This window comes from Babylonia areolata, chromosome 1 (assembly GCF_041734735.1).
Source record: "Babylonia areolata isolate BAREFJ2019XMU chromosome 1, ASM4173473v1, whole genome shotgun sequence".
Classification (NCBI taxonomy): domain Eukaryota; kingdom Metazoa; phylum Mollusca; class Gastropoda; order Neogastropoda; family Buccinidae; genus Babylonia; species Babylonia areolata.
The window spans coordinates 99496652-99520247 of record NC_134876.1 but is presented as its reverse complement, the minus strand read 5'-3'; the positions used below and the strand labels follow the sequence as shown (position 1 = coordinate 99520247).

Below are 23596 nucleotides of genomic sequence, written 5' to 3'. Positions count from 1 at the left end.
ACACACATACATACACCACATACATGCAAACACACACACACAAACACACACACACAAACACACACACTCATACATGTGCATGCACACACACACAGACACACACACACACACAAATCTCATTCATACATACACACACTTCTTCTCTTTTAACTCTGTGAATAGTCACTGGGGCACCACACACAAGAACTGTTCATCAGATTCTTCCAGGTCTGTTGGTTGTGTATTAAAGCATGGGTCTCTGCAAACAGTTTTCCAATCCATTCTGCTATGGTCTCCCTCTCTCTCTCTCTCTTTCTCTCTCTCTCTCATGCACGCACACACACACACACACACATCATACATACACACACTTCTTCTTCTTCTCTTAAATCTGTAAGGAGCCACAGGGATGATGCACAAAAGAACTGTTCATGAGATTCCTCCAGGTGTCTCAGCTGTGTGTCAAAGCCTGGGTCTCTGCAAATGGTTTTCCCGTTCATTCTGCTACGTTCTCCCTCTCTCTCTCCCTCTCTCTCTCTCTCTCTCTCACACACATACTCACATGCACATATGCACACACACACACACACACACACACATCATACATACATATGTACACACATTTCTTCTTCTTCTCATAACTCTGTAAGGAGTCATTGACATGCCACAGAAGAATTGTTCACCAGATTCCTCCAAGGCTGTCGGCTAGGTATCAAAGCATGGGTGTCTGCAAAAGGTTTTCCCCTCCATTCTGCTATGGTATCCCTCTTTCTGACACACACACATATACATATCAACACACACACGCACACACACACACATAGACACACACAAACACACGCACATACACACACACATACACACACACATGCACACACACACACACAAACACATACACACACACAAACACACACACACATGCACACACACAAACACACACATACACATACACACACACACACACATAGACACACATAAACACACACACACGCACGCACACATGCACACACAGATAGATTCCCTCACCTTGTAGTCCACCACAGTGTTGCGTTTTCCAAAAGAGAACATCTCCAGGGCTGACGTGTTGCCAGTGCAGGAGCTGAACCACACCTGGCACGGCCTCACATGGCTGTACACCTCCGAGGATGTGGAACCACTGAACCCTGGCTCCACATCTGAAATCAGAGGGGATTCTCGCCTGAGTTTCCTGTGTTCAATTCCCTGTCACACCTGAAGGGTTCAGGGCGGAGTGTTCTGATCTCCCTGGTCAACATATGTGCAGACCTGCTTGTGCCTGAAACCCCTTTGTGTGTATGCGCAAGCAGAATGTCAAATATGCACGTTAAAGATCCTGTAATCCATGTCACTGTTCGGTGGGTTATGGAAACAAGAACATACCCAGCATGCACACCCCCGAAAACGGAATATGGCTGCCTACATGGTCGGGTAAAACAGTCATACACGTAAAAGGTCACTGGTATACAAACATGTGAACATGGGAGTTGCATCCCATGTACGAAGAAGAGGAAGAGGGGAAGGGTTTTGTTTTCTTGTTTGTTGTTTTTGGTTTTGCTGCCCCCTCATCTGTGCCGCATCAGTGGCGTTACACCCACACTGCTCACTCCAAGTCCCCCGAACGTGGCCACATCCAGACTTATCTGTTACAGTCCTATTGAAGGAAGGAACTGTTTAATGTCACATCACATGCACTGGTGGCTGCAGACATCTAATGAACCCCTTTAGAGCCCCAGCATAGAAATTTCTGTCCCCTTCCTGTGAGAAAAAGAGTGTCCCAGCATAGAAATTTCTGTCCCCTTCCTGTGAGAAAAAGAGTGTCCCAGGATAGAAATTTCTGTCCCCTTCCTGTGAGAAAAAAGAGTGTCCCAGCATAGAAATTTCTGTCCCCTTCCTGTGAGAAAAAGAGTGTCCCAGGATAGAAATTTCTGTCCCCTTCCTGTGAGAAAAAAGAGTGTCCCAGCATAGAAATTTCTCTCCCCTTCCTGTGAGAAAAAGAGTGTCCCAGCATAGAAATTTCTGTCCCCTTCCTGTGAGAAAAAGAGTGTCCCAGGATAGAAATTTCTGTCCCCTTCCTGTGAGAAAAAAGAGTGTCCCAGCATAGAAATTTCTGTCCCCTTCCTGTGAGAAAAAGAGTGTCCCAGGATAGAAATTTCTGTCCCCTTCCTGTGAGAAAAAAGAGTGTCCCAGCATAGAAATTTCTCTCCCCTTCCCGTGAGAAAAAGAGTGTCCCAGCATAGAAATTTCTGTCCCCTTCCTGTGAGAAAAAAGAGTGTCCCAGCATAGAAATTTCTGTCCCCTTCCTGTGAGAAAAAGAGTGTCCCAGGATAGAAATTTCTGTCCCCTTCCTGTGAGCAAAAAGAGTGTCCCAGCATAGAAATTTCTCTCCCCTTCCTGTGAGAAAAAAGAGTGTCCCAGGATAGAAATTTCTGTCCCCTTCCTGTGAGAAAAAAGAGTGTCCAGGACACATCATTGCAAGAATTTTCCTATCGAAAAATAATAAAATCCATGTGAAATTGTCATAACTGGGTAGTGTGTTCGATTTCCTTTCAGAACAGTATAGGTTACATATACTTTCTTTCAGCTGTTTGCATGCATGAATTTGTGTATAATCATTACCCTCCCTGACCAAAACATCCCTTTGGCAAACAGTAGTACACGACTAAAAACAACGCATCTCAACGCAATGCGACACAACCCAACGTAACACATCGCAATGCAACACAACACAAAACACCACAGCACAAACAAACCCACCATCACACAGCGAACCCAACCCACCCTACCCCTCCTACCCAGACAGCACCTGATGGGCGCAACAGCTGAGTGGTTAAAGCGTTGTACTTTCAATCTGAGGGTCCCGGGTTCGAATCTGGCTAACGGTACCTGGCGGGTAAAGAGTAGAGATTTTTCCAATCTCCCAGGTCAACATATGTTCAGACTTGCTTGTGCCTGAATCCTCTTCGTGTGTATACGCCTGAAGAAGATAAGTGTTTGGTGGGTTATGGAAACAAGAAAATACCCAACATGCACACCCCCGAAAACGGAGTATGGCTGCCTACATGGCGAGGTAAATAAACCAAATGGTCATACTCATAAAATGTTACATGTCTGTCTGAGTGTACATGTGTGCCTGAAACCTGACTGAATGACACATGAAATGAATGATGAGCGCCCAATGGCATCCATCAGTTGACTCTACCCAGGTAGGCAGCCTGTTGTGCAAATTACCCCGGGTCTGTAAAGCATTTAGAACTTGGTGTCCAACCTAGGACAGGCGCTATTTATGTATCCATATCACTCAAATCAAGCACCTACCCAGGATGACCTCGGTGGAGGGCAGGGCCAGCCCACATAGGACACCCACATCGGGGCCCAGACTCAGCGAGTCGCGCAGGTGGCAGAACTGGGGGGACGTCACCATGGAGACCACGCTGGCGGCGGAGGGCCGGTCGGCCGGCTCCTGGCTCCAACACACCGTCAGCAGGTCCAGCAGGCAGGTGGGGGTCTGCTCCACTTCCTGTCAGCCAACACAGATCACAACACACACTGCTCCACTTCCTGTCAGCCAACACAGATCACAACACACACTGCTCCACTATCACAACACACACTGCTCCACTTCCTGTCAGCCAAAACACAACATACATTGCTCACATCAGCTGGTCAGACACACACTGCACACATCAGCTGGTCAGTTCCCAATGCCAACAAGCACAGCAGCAATGCAAGGCAAGTTTAGGCAACACCAGACACAGAGTTATTTCCTAATCCCACTGAGTGTTGCCATGGCAAAACAGGTTAGGTGGTGGACTTGTGGTCCAGTGTTCACCAGTGATCCGGGTTTGAGGCCCGCTATCACCATGATGTTGTGTCCTTGGGAAAGGCTCTGCACTCAGATTTTCCTCACTCCCTTCAGGTGCGAGGAATGGGTGTCTGACCTTGTAGGGGAAGGTCAAAACGGTGAAAGGAATTTCTCTCTGGAGATAACAAAGTTGACCTGACCTGACTTGACTTTGACTTCCTATACTGAGCCCCAGACACAATGAATTAACAGTTACAACTGCCAGAAAATATTATGGAACTTTTAAGCTTAGCCTTTTAAACTAACCCAATTCAGGCATCAAAACATTACACACATGCAACTTACACCCACATCACATAAACTTAAACACCATCGTAAATTCCTCCAGGATTTCATGCTAACATGCATGTTTGAACAGACGTGTGTCCTAAAATGCTCCATGCTTTATTTCCTGTATCACTTTTTATCTTTTAAAAATATGTTATCCTCATTCAATATACCCCAATTAAAACTCCATGACTGAAAGCAAAATGGTGTTGTTTTCCAGCAGATAAAATCACAGCAAGCAGGTAGCACTGTAAACTACCCGAGCCAATAAACCAAATATTACCCGTTAAAGGTGTAAAAGCATGATCAAACTAATACTGCCACTATGTTCCAAAACCAGTTAAAAAATCACAAAGAATTAAGATGTATCATCAAGGTAAAACAAAATTCATGTTATCAGTTAAACACCTGACTGAAGTACAAAACCTGTTAAACACTTCTTACATACCTGCGTAGTAAGACTGGGTCGTCCACCTTGGCAGACCAATGTGTTGGGATTTCCAATGTCCAGAAATGGAAAGCGACATGTCGTCAGCTCAAAGATGAATATCCCCAGAGAGAAAATATCCACCTGAACGTCAAAAAACAGAAAATTTCACAACTTTGAATCAACCAACACAATCTGAAGAACAAACAAACAAAACAAGTGAGAGAAAACATACCAACAAAATTAGGTTTTTATTTCATAATTATCATACAGAATGCACAAAGGCTTCCCAATGTCATACAATGACAGCAACATTCTTACATTATATAGATAACACAATTAGAATTACCTTTATCATTACACATATAAAGGTCTTCCCATCAAAAGTTTTACACTGACAGAAATTTTTTTTTTTTATAATTTTTTTTAAGACCATTATGTCAAGCTAACAACATCAGCTGTGTCACCACACTTTTTCATTGCACATACGAAGTCACCACACCTTTCCCTATATGTTCCAGTGTCACCACACTTTTTCAGTTCACATTCCTTTGCCGTGCTACCAACACAACATTACAGGTAAGTGTCAACACACCTTTTCACTGTATGCTTCTTCGTCATGCTGTCAACATAACATTACACAGATCAATATCCAATACCCAATATTCCTTGTGACCCCGGTACACTTGGTAATAAAGACATAATCTATTCTATTCTTCTGTTCTATCTTTTCACTGTCCCTTCCAATGTCACAACACCTTTTCATTGTACATACCTGTGTCACCATGCCATTTCAATCTACGCTCCAACATTACAGATCAATTCAACAGGAGTTTTTATTTTATCTTCCGATGTCATCACACAGTATGACTTATCTAATGAAGTATGACAAAAAAAGGAAATTTTCTACCTAAAATTACGTTTAAGTACATACTTACCGTGACCCACTAGTGCAGACTCCAGCAGGGGTCAGATTCCTGTCCCGTGCAAACTACTATCTGCCTATGCGGAGAAAACGAAAGTAGCTACGGCCGATAACCTCCCGTAGTAGGTTACCTCCCCACTGCATCCCTGACTAGTGCCCTACTTGTTAATATTCATCAGATTTTTACTTTACTTTCCATCCAGGTAAGAAGGTGATCTAGTGTCTCCATTTATTGTTTTGTGTGAGTACTTTCTGACAATACAATCCAAGGGGTGCAATCCTCGTACTTTTCTTTACTTATTTTTGACTCATTCCACACCACAGCTACATGCCTGCTACACTCATTCCACACCACAGCTACATGCCTGCTACACTCATTCCACACCACAGCTACATGCCTGCTACACTCATTCCACACCACAGCTACATGCCTGCTACACTCATTCCACACCACAGCTACATGCCTGCTACACTCATTCTACACCACAGCTACATGCCTGCTCTACACCACAGCTACATGCCTGCTACACTCATTCCACACCACAGCTACATGCCTGCTACACTCATTCTACACCACAGCTACATGCCTGCTACACTCATTCCACACCACAGCTACATGCCTGCTACACTCATTCTACACCACAGCTACATGCCTGCTACACTCATTCCACACCACAGCTACATGCCTGCTACACTCATTCTACACCACAGCTACATGCCTGCTACACTCATTCCGCACCACAGCTACATGCCTGCTACACTCATTCCGCACCACAGCTACATGCCTGCTACACTCATTCCACACCACAGCTACATGCCTGCTACACTCATTCCACACCACAGCTACATGCCTGCTACACTCATTCTACACCACAGCTACATGCCTGCTACACTCATTCTACACCACAGCTACATGCCTGCCACACTCATTCTACACCACAGCTACATGCCTGCTACACTCATTCTACACCACAGCTACATGCCTGCTACACTCATTCTACACCACAGCTACATGCTTGCTACAACTCTTTTGGACCAGCACTGCAAGAGACAACTGCAGAAAAAACAGGGTGGTTCACTAAAATGGCGAAAATCAAAGGAGAACTGTTGATTCAATTGGTCGAACAAAGCTTCGCTTTCATGCTTTCAGAATCCGTAACGGTTCAGTTGAGAATGCCAACTGTACCAAGCAAGAATGAATTAAATTAAAATGTGTGTTTGTACGAGAATACTGGTACCTGGTCCACAGGGGAAGTCATCATGGTACGAGTTAATTCATACCTGGAGTACAATGAGTTAATACAAGAGTTACAGGGTTTGTAGTTACCATGGTACCATATCGATGATCTTCATTAAATCAAGCCTTGTAATTATACTTGGAGTTTGTGCAAATTTGTTATCGCATGATTAGTAAACAAACGCCAGGCTTAAGAACCCGTGCAAACATTACAAAACCACACACACCTTTTCATTGTAGGTTCCTCTGCCGGCGTGCTGCAGGATTTCAGGGGCGATGAAGGCGGGGGTACCGCCGAAGCCTCTGGCCCCCGTGGGCAGTACGGTGCGACTGATGCCATAGTCAGCAATCTTGACGTGCACCAGGGAGTTGGGGCTGACGTCGGGCGACAGAGGCAGGTCCCACACCAACACGTTCTCTGACTTCAGGTCACGGTAGATGACGCTGTGGTTGTGCAGGTACTCCAGAGCACTGGCCACCTGCACGCAACACACAGGTACTGATGTTGGGGTCTGTTATTTACCTCTGTGAATGAAAGGTATGATTTTTTTTTCAAAATATTCTTCTCACTACTGAGATCATTTTCGCTCTTTTGTAATGATTCTTTTCAAGCCATTCTTCTCACTACTCAAATCATTTTTGCTCCTTTTTTTTTTTATTAACTGATTCTTACCAAGCTATTCTGGATTCACTGTTTTTTCTCCTTTTTCTATTGATTCTTTTCAAGCCATTCTTCTCACTACTGAGATCGTGTTCTCTCTCTTTTTTCTTATTTCAAATATCCTTTTAAATTCTATCAGACACAAGAATCATTTGTGTGAAAGCTGAGAAGACACACATTCAGACAGCTATAACGCCACACTACATTGCTCATGTTGTTAACTCTATATCATTTTTATTTTCTATGGAGTAATTTCAGACTGTCTTTAACAAGTTTAAATATTACTTCCTCTCCATCTCCCCCTGAAATGCTTTCAAATTCTAAACAAAACTTAGAAATTCCTTTTTTCAGTTTCAGTTTCAAGGAAGTGTTAAAGCACGTGAACTAATTCACAGAGATTAAACATCTGCTGAAAAGAGAAGTGTCAGATGAGTGACACAAAGAGAAGTGTCAGATGAGTGACACAAAGAGAAGTGGCAGATGACTGACCAACACAAAGTGGCAGATGAGTGACCAACACAAAGTGGCAGATGAGTGACCAACACAAAGTGGCAGATGAGTGACCAACACAAAGACCCAAAGCACTGGTCACACACTGACAGCCCACCTATTGCTACAAAGAAAAAAGAAAAGAAAAAAAAATTATATCAATAAGGGTGACATGCCCTTTTAATAACTTTCATTTAAAGGAGTACTGACCCAATGCTCAGCATATATCACAGACTGACGTAAGTTTACAGCTGGACCAACAGCAAAGTGAGAGCTGTATCATCAATGGTTTCTCCAGTGCAGTGGGAAATCATTCACAGCTTAATCTTTTGCGAAGGACAATGACTCTCAAACTAGGAGGCAAGATTGAACTGGCTCTTAGTGCTGCAGCCTTGGTGGCTGGTTGGCCTTTACGACCCATCCCAACACCAGCTGTCCCAAAACCCTATGGCCGAGAGACTGGGGATGTAATTTGGGCAAGACACTCTCCACTATAATCAAATCCTAGCCCAGATAGTCGGGACAGCTGTTGCCTCCTCTGCTTTTCTGATGGTCATAGCAGGGCATGACTGACTGTCACACATACATACTTTTGACAATTTAAACAAAATCTTTATTAAAATTTAAAGAATGATAATAATAATAATAATAATAATCATAATCATAATGATACTACTAATAATGATACTAATGATAATTATAATATACTACTACTAATAATAATAACAATACTACAACTAATAACAATAACAATAATAGTAGTAGTAGTAACAACAATAATATTAACAATTATCATAATCATCATCATCATCATGACAACAACAATAACAAACAGAACAAACACCCTCCCCCAAAAAAACTCCCCCGTACCTGTATGATCACCTTCCGCACAACAAAGAGCGGCAGGCGGGTGCCAGCATCGTGCACCTTCCTCAGCACTGCAGACAGCGCCCCATGGGGGGCCAGGCCCAGGACCAGACACAGGGGCTGCAGGGCCAGGCCCAGGAAGGGCACGATGTGCTCGTGACACAGCTGCTCCAGGATGGACACTTCCTGTCTCGCAGTCAGGTAGGCGCTGCATGCAGTTTCTAGTCGCAGCTGGAAGCCCTGTACACAGTGTGGGTCGATGATGTGTTTTGCTGTGCTCTGCAGTATCAGTATCAGTTTCAGCTCAAGGAGGCGTCACTGCGTTCGGTCAAATCCATATACGCTACACCACATCTGCCAAGCAGATGCCTGACCAGCAGCGTAACCCAATGCGCTTAGTCAAACTTTGAGAAAAAAAAATATATATATATATATCCACAAAAAAAAGATAAATAAATAAATAAAAATAAAATAAAATAAAAGAAGTAAAAAATAAATAATAATAAAAATAAATAAAATAAAATAAAATAAAAATAAAGTAAAAAAATATCAAAAATTTATTAAAATAATAATAATAACAATAATAATATAAAAAAAAAAAAATAATAATAAAAATAAAACATAAAATAAAATAAAATAAAATAAATAAATAAATAAATAACAGATAAATACATAAAAATACTACTACTAATAATAACAATACTTAGAAGGCGCAAAATCTTGATTAACTCAACTCTACGCGCGTGCACGCACACACACACACACACACACACAGATAAATAAGCAAATAAATGTAAAACATGCAGACACACGTGCTGTGCAGTGCAGTATAGTACAGTACACGTTACAAGCCATCTGGAAGACCTGCATACAGGTCACATATAGATCAACACAGTGCAGAACAGTGCAGTGCAGAGCAACACGGTGTTGTGCAGTGCAGTGCAATACAGAACAGTACACAATACAACACATCCGGAACCCCTGTACACAGGTCACATATAGATCAATTCAGTACAGAACAGTGCAGTGCAATACAGAACAGTACACAATACAATGTATCTGGAACCCCTGTACACAGGTCACATATAGATCAATTCAGTGCAGAACAGTGCAGTGCAATACAGAACAGTACACAATACAATGCATCCGGAACCCCTGCACAATGGTCAAGTACACATCAATACGATGCAGTTTCATTGCAATGCAGTACAGTACAGATAAACACAGTACAGTACAGTACAGTACAGTACACTACAGTGCAATACAGTACAGTACACAATACAATGCATCTGGAAGCCCTGTACACAGGTCACATATAGATCAATTCAGTGCAGTGCAGTGCAATGTGATACAATGCAATACAGCGCAGCGTAGCACAGTACAGTACTGTACATCTTCATTCATATGATTGTGCCTCCAGAAGCAAACACACACACACACACACACACACACACACACACACACATTGATCAGTGACAGATACTAGGCAGGGTGTACCTGAAAATTTGTGGTCCTCCGTCCACGGTCTGCCTCAAACAGAATTTTCAGCGCCACTGGTTCTGGGGGACCACCCTGTAACACAATCACCTGTCTACAGGGACACCTGTAACACAGTCACCTGTCTACAGGGACACCTGTAACACAGTCATCTGTGACACAGTCACCTGTCTACAGGGACACCTGTAACACAATCACCTGTCTACAGGGACACCTGTAACACAATCACCTGTCTACAGGGACACCTGTAACACAGTCACCTGTCTACAGGGACACCTGTAACACAGTCATCTGTGACACAGTCATCTGTCTACAGGGACACCTGTAACACAGTCACCTGTCTACAGGGACACCTGTAACACAGTCATCTGTGACACAGTCACCTGTCTACAGGGACACCTGTGAGACATCACCTGTCTACAGGGACACTGTCACCTGTAACACAGTCACCTGTCTAAAGTGACACTATCATCTGTAATACAATCACCTGTCAACAGGGACATTGTACAACCACATCCATTACAGCATGTGTGCATAAGCTGTGTGTGTGTGTGTGTGTGTCTGTGTGTGTGTGTGTGTGTGTGTGTGTGTGTGTGTCTGTGTCTGTGTGTGTGTGTGCCCGTTTGTGTGTGATGTATATGTGTGTGTATATGCATGTGTTTGTGTGAGAATGTGCATGCACAAACATAAGAAAGGATGCACATATTCGTGTCAAAAAACCACGAAGTATACAAATGCAGGATAAAATCTTACCCGCCTATGGAGACTGCCTTCGTAGACTTTGCCGAAGTTGCCCTCACCCAGACAAATGCCCACTTTCAGGTGGTCTGTGTTGGAGATTTGAATATCGTTGTCCAGATCACTGAACACCTGTCATCACCACACAACCAAACATCCACACTTGCAAACCTGGAGATCTAGGCACTTGTCTTTCACGCTACAATTCCAAATTCTCCAAGAGAAAGGGCACAATACAAATACATATCATTATTACTATTATCATTGCAAGTATTATTACTATTGTCATCATTATTATTGTTTTTGTTGTTGTTGTTGTTATCACTATAAGTATTATTGTTCTTATTCTAATAATACTAAAATTAATTTGATTATCATCATCATGAACATCATTATTATCATCATTATTGTTATCACCATTATTATCATTAAATAACTCTTAGGCAAATAACAAAAATATCATCTTTGGTGCAAAGCTGTCAACATGTAGAATGAAAGCTTGATTGATACTCATAACAAACACCAGTGTTGTTTCATTTTTTGAAAAGAGATTCCATGAGTGATCTCCAAAGCAAAAAAAAAAAAAAAAAAAAAAAGTTTTCACACAAAAGTACATAATTTACTCAAGAGCAGGCTGCTGCACACTTGCAAGACTCAGTAAAGAAGTCCTTTTCACTGCCATCAATTCAGCAACAACACCAACACGACCACCAACAACGACAGCGACAACACCAACACGACCACCACCAACGACAGCGACAACACCAACACGACCTCCACCAACGACAGCGACAACGACAGCGACAACACCAACACGACCACCACCAACGACAGCGACAACACCAACATGACCACCAACAACGACAGCGACAACACCAACACGACCACCACCAACGACAGCGACAACACCAACACGACCACCAACAACGACAGCGACAACACCAACACGACCACCAACAACAACAGCGACAACACCAACACGACCACCACCAACGACAGTGACAACACCAACACGACCACCAACAACGACACAACAACGACAGTGACAACACCAACACGACCACCACCAACGACACAACAACGACAGCGACAACACCAACACAACCACCACCAACGACAGCGACAACACCAACACAACCACCAACAACGACAGCGACAACACCAACACAACCACCAACAACCACAGCGACAACACCAACACGACCACCAACAACAACAGCGACAACACCAACACGACCACCACCAACGACAGTGACAACACCAACACGACCACCAACAACGACACAACAACGACAGTGACAACACCAACACGACCACCACCAACGACACAACAACGACAGCGACAACACCAACACAACCACCACCAACGACAGCGACAACACCAACACGACCACCAACAACGACACAACAACGACAGCGACAACACCAACACGACCACCACCAACAACAGCGACAACACCAACACAACCACCAACAACGACAGCGACAACACCAACACAACCACCACCAACGACAGCGACAACACCAACACGACCACCACCAACGACAGCGACAACACCAACACGACCACCACCAACGACAGAAACAACACCAACACGACCACCAACAACGACAACGACAACACCAACATGACCAACAACAACGACAGCGACAACACCAACACGACCACCAACAACGACAGCGACAACACCAACACGACCACCAACAACGACAGCGACAACACCAACACGACCACCAACAACCACAGCGACAACACCAACACCACCACCAACAACGACAGCGACAACACCAACACGACCACCAACAACGACAGCGACAACACCAACACGACCACCAACAACGACAGCGACAACACCAACACGACCACCAACAACCACAGCGACAACACCAACACGACCACCAACAACGACAGCGACAACACCAACACCACCACCAACAACGACAGCGACAACACCAACACGACCACCAACAACGACAGCGACAACACCAACACGACCACCAACAACCACAGCGACAACACCAACACGACCACCAACAACGACAGTGACAGCGACAACACCAACACGACCACCAACACGACCACCAACAACGACAGCGACAACACCAACATGACCACCACCAACAACAGCGACAACACCAACACAACCACCAACAACGACAGCGACAACACCAACACGACCAACAACAACGACAGCGACAACACCCAAAGCAGTGAAACCAACGGGGACTCACTGACCACATCAGGGGCGATGTAGTAGGGGTGGCTGACCCCGGCAGTGTCCAGCAGATGCTGGGGGGAGATGCTGCCGTGCAGAGGGCACACGGTGTCCACGCCCTGCATCACGTCCAGCATGCACCGCTCCACCAGGAAGGAGAAGATAACTCCCTCGTTGCTCTCCATGCTCGTCTCCCGGTTGTAGATGAAGGCCTGTCCCTCTGACAGCGACCTGGCGAAGGAGACCAAGGTTCAGTGGAGGAACTATTTGCGCATGTAAAAGAAACCACAGCAACAAAATGAGTGATGGGTGCGGTGGTCAAATGGTTAGCTTGGTCTCTGACCAAGGATAGGCACTTTCTCAATTTCACACAGAGAAATCTGTTGTGACAAAAAGTAATACATTGCAATACAATACAGTGTGCTGCATTACAATGCACTGGCGCTCCATTACCAACATTTTATCCAAGTTGGCTCCCTGGCAAACTCTGTAGCTGCACAACCACCAGTTTGACTCTAAACCATCTCTTCCAGAAAATCACAGTTCAGACATTGAAGTTTTTGTCTCTGTAAATGCTGATCCCCAAAAACTTGGGGAAAAAATCCTGGAAAATAAAGTTGGACACAATAAGAGTCACATTAATGGACATAAGACCATGAAGTCAGCCTCCATTCAAAACTTGAACTTCTGCAGCATGCTTAAGGTCTTTGAAATACCTGCTTGTAAGCCACTCATACGCACACAAACTGTCACTTATGAAAGAAAAAATTTCCCCCTAAAATTACATTAAATCTAAAATATTTACCGTGACCCTACACACCACCAGGGGTCTGATTTCTTGTCCAACGCAAAATACCACTCCATACAGGTGGCAGCTAGTGACATCCTTTGGAATATCATTACCTCCCTTTTGTATGCACTACACAGCGCCCTCTTTTCCCGAAACCATTTTCTTTTCGAACACACCCTGCCAGTGACCTGTCATACCTGTTGTGGCCGAGAGCAGGCAGACTGGTGGCGCCCCCACCCCCCGGGGCGTCTGTGTCAGCCAGGGTCTGCAGGGAGCTGTGGCGACTGACGTAGCTGTCCTGCGACACGATGAACGGCGTGTAGATGTCCGGGGCCTCCGGGTCCACAAAGAACCACGACTCTTTGTCCTGCCGCGTCGACTTCTGCCTCGTCACCTGCGACAGAGAGGTTGTGTTAGCTTTCGCTTTCAGTTCTCAAGGAGGCGTTAAAATGTGAGGTCTGATACACCACACTACTGCTTTGGAAAAAACAACAACAAAATTTCAAGAGGCGGGAGCGGAAGCCTGAAGTTTAAACCCACCACACTGGTCAGGCCTTGAGAGACTACTATAGGTATGTATAAAACATTAACCAGAAACAAAATAAAATAGATAAACAAATAAATACATACATTAAAATGTAACAAAAATGAAAGGTGTGTTGAAGGCAATTGACTGAAATCAAATAAAAATAAAGAAAAGTCATTTTTTAACACTCTCAATCAAATGATTGAAATAAAATAAGAAGAATAGCTGCTTTTTTAACACTCTCAATCAAACAGTAGAGTAAGTTCTGCAGTTTTTCACACTACCTGTCAAACAGTAAAGAAATAACGTTGCTTTTGAATAGCACGCACACACACACACACACAAACACACACACATACTACGCTCTCCCCTTTATACCCAACAACACCCTCACACACACACACCCCACCCTCCACACACACACCCCACCCTCCCACCTCTTTCGCCAAGCAGCGAGGACACGGCACGGCCCGGGTGACCAGGTAGCGACCCTCACAGTTCTGGTGGAAGCGAATCTCACCCAGCTCAGGGTACCAGTCCTGCAGTCAAGTCAACATGTATTCCACAAAGACCCCACGGCGACGCATGGAGAACATAAAGCAAAAGGGACATATGGCAAACTAACCATGGCGACAATGAGTATGTCAAGGTTACACAGTACACAGCCACACAATCTTTTACCTCTTTCAATACCATGTTTGCGTCATATCTATATAGCCAATCCATGGTTCAGTGTTCTATATTTTGATATATACTTAGCTAAATGCTGAGGGAGAATTATAAAGTATCCGGTCTGTATACGCAGTCGATACTTCAGTGTTCCACATTTTCATGTACTTATCTAAACGCTGTGTGAGAATTATGAAATTATCTGCCTGTATAACCAATCAACAGTTCATTGTCCTGTATTTCAAAATACACTTAGTTTAACACTGTTGGAGAATCATTAAGTATCGTGTCTGAATAGCAAAACACTGCTACAGTGTTCAAACCAAATCGATCAAATAAAGGACTGCCTCATGATGTAAATGGGGTTTCTAGCTATCAAGAGAATCCAGAAAGATTCCTCATGCTAATGGTACCAGTAGTTTTGTCAATGAACTCAATACAAACCAGGAAAAAGTCAGAATATTTCGCTGACGAGCTATCTGATCATTGTGGCGTGAAGCCTACACAGCTGCACTGACGAGTTATCTCATCTTACAGGCAGCCTAGGGGTTAAGCGATTGATGGTTCAGTGTTCTATATTTCAACATACACCTGGCTACACACTGCAGGAGAACCATCAAGCATTTCCACACCTGAAGCAGGTTGTCAATGTGCTCCACCACCTTGACCAGCAGCTTAGTGGTGGCGCGCTCCCCGCGCACGACGGAGGTTGTGTTGGACAGGTCCAGGAGCTGCAGCATGGGGCCGCGGCGCTGCGACAGGTGGAAGTGCAGCAGGTCCGTGGGGAAGGTGATCTCCAGGATGCGGCTGTTGGCGGCGTCCAGGTAGCACCACTCACGCTCAACGCTGCACTTGAACCGGCACAGCGAGTAGTCACACAGCTGTCGACTGTCCACCGGGCCCTGGGTCACCGTCACCTCCCGCACCCGCACCATCTGTCAGTGTGCAGTGCACACATACACGCACGCACACATGCACAAACACAAACGCACACACACACACAAACACAGAGTTTCAGTTTCAGTTTCAGTTTCTCAAGGAAGCATCACTGCGTTTGGACAATTCCAGATTCGCTGCGCACCACCCGTCGGTGTGTGTGCGCATACATGCATGCACACATGCACAAATGCAAATGCGCGCGCACACACACACACACACACACACAAACACACAGTTTAATATGACTTAAAGTGAAAAGACATTAAATCAAACAAATTAAAGAAAAACAGTTTCAGTTTCTCAAGGAGGCATCACTGAGTTCGGACAAATCCATATACACTACACAACATCTGCTGGGCAGATGCCTGACAGCAGCATGACCCAATGTGCTTAGTCAGACCCTGAGTGCACACACACACACACACACACACACACACACACACACATGGTGGTGTGGAAATGTTGAGGGCTTTGACTTGGTAGTCAATTTATGGTTCTGTTTTATGTGTCAGATAAAACATTCTCAGAAAAAATAGTGTATTTCTGAAAACGTAAATCATACATTTTTTTAGTACATCTGACAGATTGTATGAACAGTCTGTGTTATATTTTATTATGTAAGAAAACTAAACACTGTAAATGTTTAAATGTTCAGATAAAAAAAAAATATGAAGGGGAATAACTCTCATGAGTCTTGTCAGTAAACATTGAAAGAAAAATCGAAAGTATGGGCAAAAAAATGTTTTTTAATCAATCTGGTAAATGCCAAAATTATTCTAAAGAGAAAATATTTTTGGAAGGTTACACACAAATATATATATATATATATATGTGTGTGTGTGTGTGTGTGTGTGTGTGTGTAGAGAGAGAGAGAGAGAGAAAGAGAGACAAAGAGAGAGAGACAGAGACAGAGAGGAGAGAGAGAGACAGATGTCAGTTCAGCCATGAAGGTGGCAAGTTTATCACGCTCAAACCCCCTCTCCCTATACAGGTCAGCCCACCACCACGCACTCACCTCAAAGCCCATGTACAGCAGTTCCAGACCAGACTGCCAGCAGTGCCACTCAGGTTCACGATCCACCAGCGCTCTGATCTCAGGACTCTTGCTCAACAGTTCATCAGGAAGACGGAACAGGCTGCGCACAACGCTGTACAGGGTCGTGTCGGCCAGCACTCGCACGATCAGCCGCGACCAGAACCCGCTGGGGAAGTAGGTCATGAAGTAGAGGCGGCAGAAGGAGAAGATGGGGTTGCTGCACGGCTTCACAGCCAGCAGCAGCAGGTTGGACGAAGGCGACTGCGTCGGTAACACCTGCGTCTCCGGGGGCTCTCGTGCGACCTGCGACCCTGCGTAGAACACTGACGATCCAATGTGGAGTTCATCCGGGCCGCTGTCGACGCGAGGTCTACGGTCGGCTCGACCAGACTTCAGAGATTCATATCGCTGCCGTGTCCCGGAGTTGTGTGGCCTGGCCGTGTCCTGTGAGATGCACGGCCTTCTGAGGGGAATCTATAAGAATCAGTGATCCAAGAGTGATTTTTTTTTAAAGCAGATTTTTTTTTCTCAAAAGAAACAACAACAAAAAACTGAAATAAACCAATGAAATGGTGACAAACATGTACATATCAATAAAGCAACTCTCTTTTGCCTCTTAGACTTCCTCATATATATGCATGCCCACATGCACAAACGCACACTGTTGCCAGACTCCTAATACACACCCACACACAACACAAACACACCCTCATCCCACACAAAGACGCACACTAACACTGGCCACCGTCGTGAAGTGGTTAGCGCCGTGGACTGACCGGTTGGGAGGTTTAAATCCCAGTGGAGCTGGGTTTTTCGCACCACACCTGGGTTCTGCTCAGAGTTAAGTGTGCCATGGGCTGAACTGAAGACACTACACAGTCATTTATCATCCACTTCATGGATGCCTCTTTGGGTGTCTTGCTCTAATTTCCTGACCAACACTGCAAGAGTCTGTATCTCTCGGGCCTGGTTAACGCCAGGATATCATTATGACAGGAAGCGTAGAGTACAGTCTTGTCAAGTAGGCTCACGCCAAAATGGACCTCCATAGCAGCAGCATCTTCATCATCATCGTCATCCTCCTCCTCCTCCTTCATCATCAATATAAAAAAGCCCCAAAGTCTGTGGCCTTTCATGCCCTTCTCTCATGGTGACCTCAGTTTCGATACCCCTCCACTTCCATGCTAGGGGGCGAGTCTTGTCAATGTCTTCAGTGCCAGCAGATTCATGGTGGACTGTCGCTGGAGAGATGTGGCGGCGGTCTCCACTCTGGGGGAGACCCTCACTCAGTCTGGCTCAATGACTAAGCCATTATTTTTGTCAGTAGGGGGCTTAGAAGGTGGTGTCCTATGTACATTAAATCAGAACAGGCACTACTGAACAGCACCAAAGTGACTCAGCAGCAGTGCAGGCTGTCCTCTGGTGTGTGGCCTCCTGGCGACCTTACATTAATAGTTCCCTGTGTACTGCTGACACTGGGACAGTGACAGATAAATCTGGGTGTGGCCGTGTATGGGGGAATGAGCGGTGCGGGAGTAATGCCACTGGAACGGTGCAGATGATGGGGCAGCAAAACAAAACAAGAAAGACGCCCACTAACACACACACCCTGCCCAGTGCCTTGGTGTCAACCTGCCTCCTGTTGCCAGACTCTAAACACACACCCACAAAAACACTGCACAAACACACCCTCATCCCTACTCCCACACAAATACACACACACACACACACTCCACGAATTACCTTGGTAAAGTCCTGCCTTCTGTTGCCCCAGACTCCAAACACACACCCGCACACAACACAAATTTACACAAACATGCCCTCACCCCCACACAAATACGTGTACAAACACTCCTCACCACCACCACCCCCCACACACCCCATGAATCACCTTTGACGGGCGCAATAGCCGAGTGGTTAAAGCGTTGGACTTTCAATCTGAGGGTCCCAGGTTCGAATCACGGTGACGGCGCCTGGTGGGTAAAGGGTGGGGATTTTTACGATCTCCCAGGTCAACATATGTGCAGACCTGCTAGTGCCTGAACCCCCTTCGTGTGTAAATGCAAGCAGAAGATCAAATACGCACGTTAAAGATCCTGTAATCCATGTCAGCGTTCGGTGGGTTATGGAAACAAGAACATACCCAGCATGCACACCCCCGAAACCGGAGTATGGCTGCCTACATGGCGGGGTAAAAACGGTCATGCACGTAAAAGCCCACTCGTGTACATGCGAGTGAACGTGGGAGTTGCAGCCCACGAACGCAGAAGAAGAAGAAGAATCACCTTGGTGTCCCCCTGCCTCCTGTTGCCGGGCTCCAGACGGAGGGGGAGGAGGGAGGGCAGGATGAGGTGATCGTCGTCAAACTGCAGCGCCACCTCAAACTTGGCCAGCAGAGACGTGATGTACTGACGCACGTCCTCCGGCTGGAATGTGGTGCTGCGGAACAGGAACTCCAGGTTGCTGATCCGCATCACTCCTGGAATGTGTTCACAGTACTGACGATGATGATGATGATAGTCATAATAATAATAAGAAGAAGAATAGTCATAATGATAATAATAACAATGATAACAATAATAATCATAATAATAATAATAATGGCAATAATATTAATGATATTAATATACTAATAATACTAATAATGATGATAATAATAACAATATTGTCAGAAATGAAGAAGAGGAGATAAAAAAAAAAGGAGATAATGAAGACAATGACAAAGAGGATAATGACAACGAAGGTGATGGAACAAGGCAAAAGAAGAAGATGAAGACATCTGTATGGCACTTTCAAACATCTCAAAGCACTTTGCAATAATACCGTCAATTACTCACACACTGCACACATGCACGCATGCACACACACACACACTCACACATAACACAAAAATTCTAATATCGTGTTTCGTTAACACACAATAAAATCTAACTCAACAAACACACACACACAAACCATACAGCACACAATGGCAACACCTGTGATCACAGGTATTTCCCAACTGCTCCAACAGCGACACAGCCTGAACAAGTCTGGTGCCTGACCTCTCACCTCTTTGAGCGAAGTTGTTGATCTCCCGCACCGTGATGACCTTGGCCAGCTGGTCGCACAACCACTGGGGGTCCAGGAAATACAGCTCCTTCAGGGCATGGTCGTCCCAGTGGAACAACACACCTGTCCACACAACACGCTCGGATTGTTACACCTTATTATGGTCGTCCCAGTGGAACAACACACCTGTCCACACAGTTACACCTTATTATGGTCGTCCCAGTGGAACAACACACCTGTCCACACAGTTACACCTTACAATGGTCATCCCAACAGAACAACACACCTGTCCACATAGTTACACCTTACAATGGTCGTCCCAGTGGAACAACACACCTGTCCACATAGTTACACCTTATCATGGTCATCCCAGTAGAACAACACACCTGTCCACAGTTACACCTTACAATGGTCGTCCCAGTGGAACAACACACCTATCCACAGTTACACCTTACAATGGTCGTCCCAGTGGAACAACACACCTGTCCACAAAGTTACACCTTACAATGGTCGTCCCAGTGGAACAACACACCTGTCCACACAGTTACACCTTACAATGGTCGTCCCAGTGGAACAACACACCTGTCCACAGTTACACCTTACAATGGTCGTCCCAGTGGAACAACACACCTGTCCACATAGTTACACCTTACAATGGTCATCCCAGTAGAACAACACACCTGTCCACAGTTACACCTTACAATGGTCATCCCAGTGGAACAACACACCTGTCCACACAGTTACACCTTACAATGGTCGTCCCAGTGGAACAACACACCTGTCCACACAATTACACCTTACAATGGTTATCAAAGTGGAACAACACACCTGTCCACACAGTTACACCTTACAATGGTCATCCCAGTGGAACAACACACCTGTCCACACAGTTACACCTTACAATGGTCATCCCAGTGGAACAACACACCTGTCCACATAGTTACACCTTACAATGGTCGTCCCAGTGGAACAACACACCTGTCCACACAATTACACCTTACAATGGTTATCAAAGTGGAACAACACACCTGTCCACACAGTTACACCTTACAATGGTCGTCCCAGTGGAACAACACACCTGTCCACAGTTACACCTTACTATGGTCATCCCAGTAGAACAACACACCTGTCCACACAGTTACACCTTACAATGGTCGTCCCAGTGGAACAACACACCTGTCCACACAGTTACACCATACAATGGTCGTCCCAGTGGAACAACACACCTGTCCACAGTTACACCTTACAATGGTCGTCCCAGTAGAACAACACACCTGTCCACACAGTTACACCTTACAATGGTCATCCCAGTAGAACAACACACCTGTCCACACAGTTACACCTTACAATGGTCGTCCCAGTAGAACAACACACCTGTCCACACAGTTACACCTTACAATGGTCATCCCAGTGGAACAACACACCTGTCCACAGTTACACCTTACAATGCTCGTCCCAGTGGAACAACACACCTGTCCACAGTTACACCTTACAATGCTCGTCCCAGTAGAACAACACACCTGTCCACAGTTACACCTTACAATGGTCGTCCCAGTGGAACAACACACCTGTCCACAGTTACACCTTACAATGGTCATCCCAGTGGAACAACACACCTGTCCACACAGTTACACCTTACAATGGTCGTCCCATTAGAAAAACACACCTGTCCACACAGTTACACATACAATGGTTGTCCCAGTAGAAAAAAACACCTGTCCACACAGTTACACCATACAATGGTCGTCCCAGTGGAACAACACACCTGTCAATAACGTGAGGACTAGTGAGTATTCAGTCCTAAAATGATGGGTCAACAGCCGAGTAATTAAAGCACTGAACGTTCAAAGGGTCCAGTTTTGAATCTCAGTCACGGTGCCTGGTGGGTAAAGGGTAGAGATTTTTCAAACCTCAAGGGCCAACAAATGTGCAGACCTGCTAGTGCCTGGACCTTCTTCATGTCTGTGCAAGCAGAAGATTAAATACGCACATTAAAGACCCTGTCATCCATGTCTGCATTTGGTGGGTTATGGAAACAAGAACATACCCAGTATGCACCCCCTCCCTCAACCCCTCTGTAAATGGAGCATGACTGCCTACATGGTGAGGGTGATAACAGTCTTACAGGTAAAAGCCTACTCATGCACTATAAGAGTGAACCCAGGAGTTGCAGCCCACTCATGAGTGAACCCAGGAGTTGCAGCCCACTCATGCACTATAAGAGTGAACCCAGAAGTTGCAGCCCACTCATGCACTATAAGAGTGAACCCAGAAGTTGCAGCCCACTCATGCACTATAAGAGTGAACCCAGGAGTTGCAGCCCACTCATGCACTATAAGAGTGAACCCAGGAGTTGCAGCCCACTCATGCACTATAAGAGTGAACCCAGAAGTTGCAGCCCACTCATGCACTATAAGAGTGAACCCAGAAGTTGCAGCCCACTCATGCACTATAAGAGTGAACCCAGAAGTTGCAGCCCACTCATGAGTGAACCCAGGAGTTGCAGCCCACTCATGCACTATAAGAGTGAACCCAGGAGTTGCAGCCCACTCATGCACTATAAGAGTGAACCCAGAAGTTGCAGCCCACTCATGAGTGAACCCAGGAGTTGCAGCCCACTCATGCACTATAAGAGTGAACCCAGGAGTTGCAGCCCACAATGAAGATGTCCTGGAATAGCCCCTTGGCAGTCAGCTGAGCTTGAAGCAACATTTGATTTACCAATCTGCAGGCTTTGCAAATGTTTACGTATTTGTATTTGTATTTGTATTTCTTTTTATCACAACAGATTGCTCTGTGTGAAATTCGGGCTGCTCTCCCCAGGGAGAGCGCGTCGCTACACTACAGCGCCACCCCTTTTTTTTTTTTTCGTATTTTTTCCTGTGTGCATTTTGATTTGTTTTTCCTATCGAAGTGGATTTTTCTACAGAATTTTGCCAGGAACAACCCTTTTGTTGCCGTGGGTTCTTTTACGTGCGCTAAGTGCATGCTGCACACGGGACCTCAGTTTATCGTCTCATCCGAATGACTAGCGTCCAGACCACCACTCAAGGTCTAGTGGAGGGGGAGAAAATTATCAGTGGCCGAGCCGTGATTCGAACCAGCGCGCTCAGATTCTCTCGCTTCCTAGGCGGACGCGTTACCTCCAGGCCATCACTCCACGTATGATGAAGATAGTGCAGAAGGTGATGATCTGCTGTCATACCATTCACTGGAGCATGAGGATGATGGTGACAGTGAAAATGATGTTCAACAGTTGCTGAACTGCATGCAGCAATCTAACTCAGTGCAGACAGCTGACAGTGAAAGCGCAGTGACTGAGAAAGTCTGTGTAGCACAGGAGCAAAAGTGGAGAGGAATCACAGATCGTGGCTGTGGGTGTGGCAGTGGGCATTGCCACAC

The 23596-nt window shown here is 45.4% G+C and overlaps 1 protein-coding gene across 1 annotated transcript in view; it reads right to left on the bottom strand.

Annotated features, from left to right (window-relative positions):
- The window catches only part of LOC143290214 (leucine-rich repeat serine/threonine-protein kinase 1-like), a 63534-nt gene that overhangs the window by 8709 nt on the left and 31229 nt on the right, over nucleotides 1–23596 (bottom strand). Inside the window, 14 exon segments of the mRNA XM_076599545.1 lie at nucleotides 1006–1154; nucleotides 3313–3514; nucleotides 4575–4697; nucleotides 6943–7194; nucleotides 8736–8972; nucleotides 10230–10304; nucleotides 10983–11099; nucleotides 13204–13414; nucleotides 14171–14367; nucleotides 14937–15038; nucleotides 15801–16103; nucleotides 17123–17617; nucleotides 19429–19622; nucleotides 20195–20317. Of these exon segments, the coding sequence (XP_076455660.1) occupies nucleotides 1006–1154; nucleotides 3313–3514; nucleotides 4575–4697; nucleotides 6943–7194; nucleotides 8736–8972; nucleotides 10230–10304; nucleotides 10983–11099; nucleotides 13204–13414; nucleotides 14171–14367; nucleotides 14937–15038; nucleotides 15801–16103; nucleotides 17123–17617; nucleotides 19429–19622; nucleotides 20195–20317 (2780 nt within the window).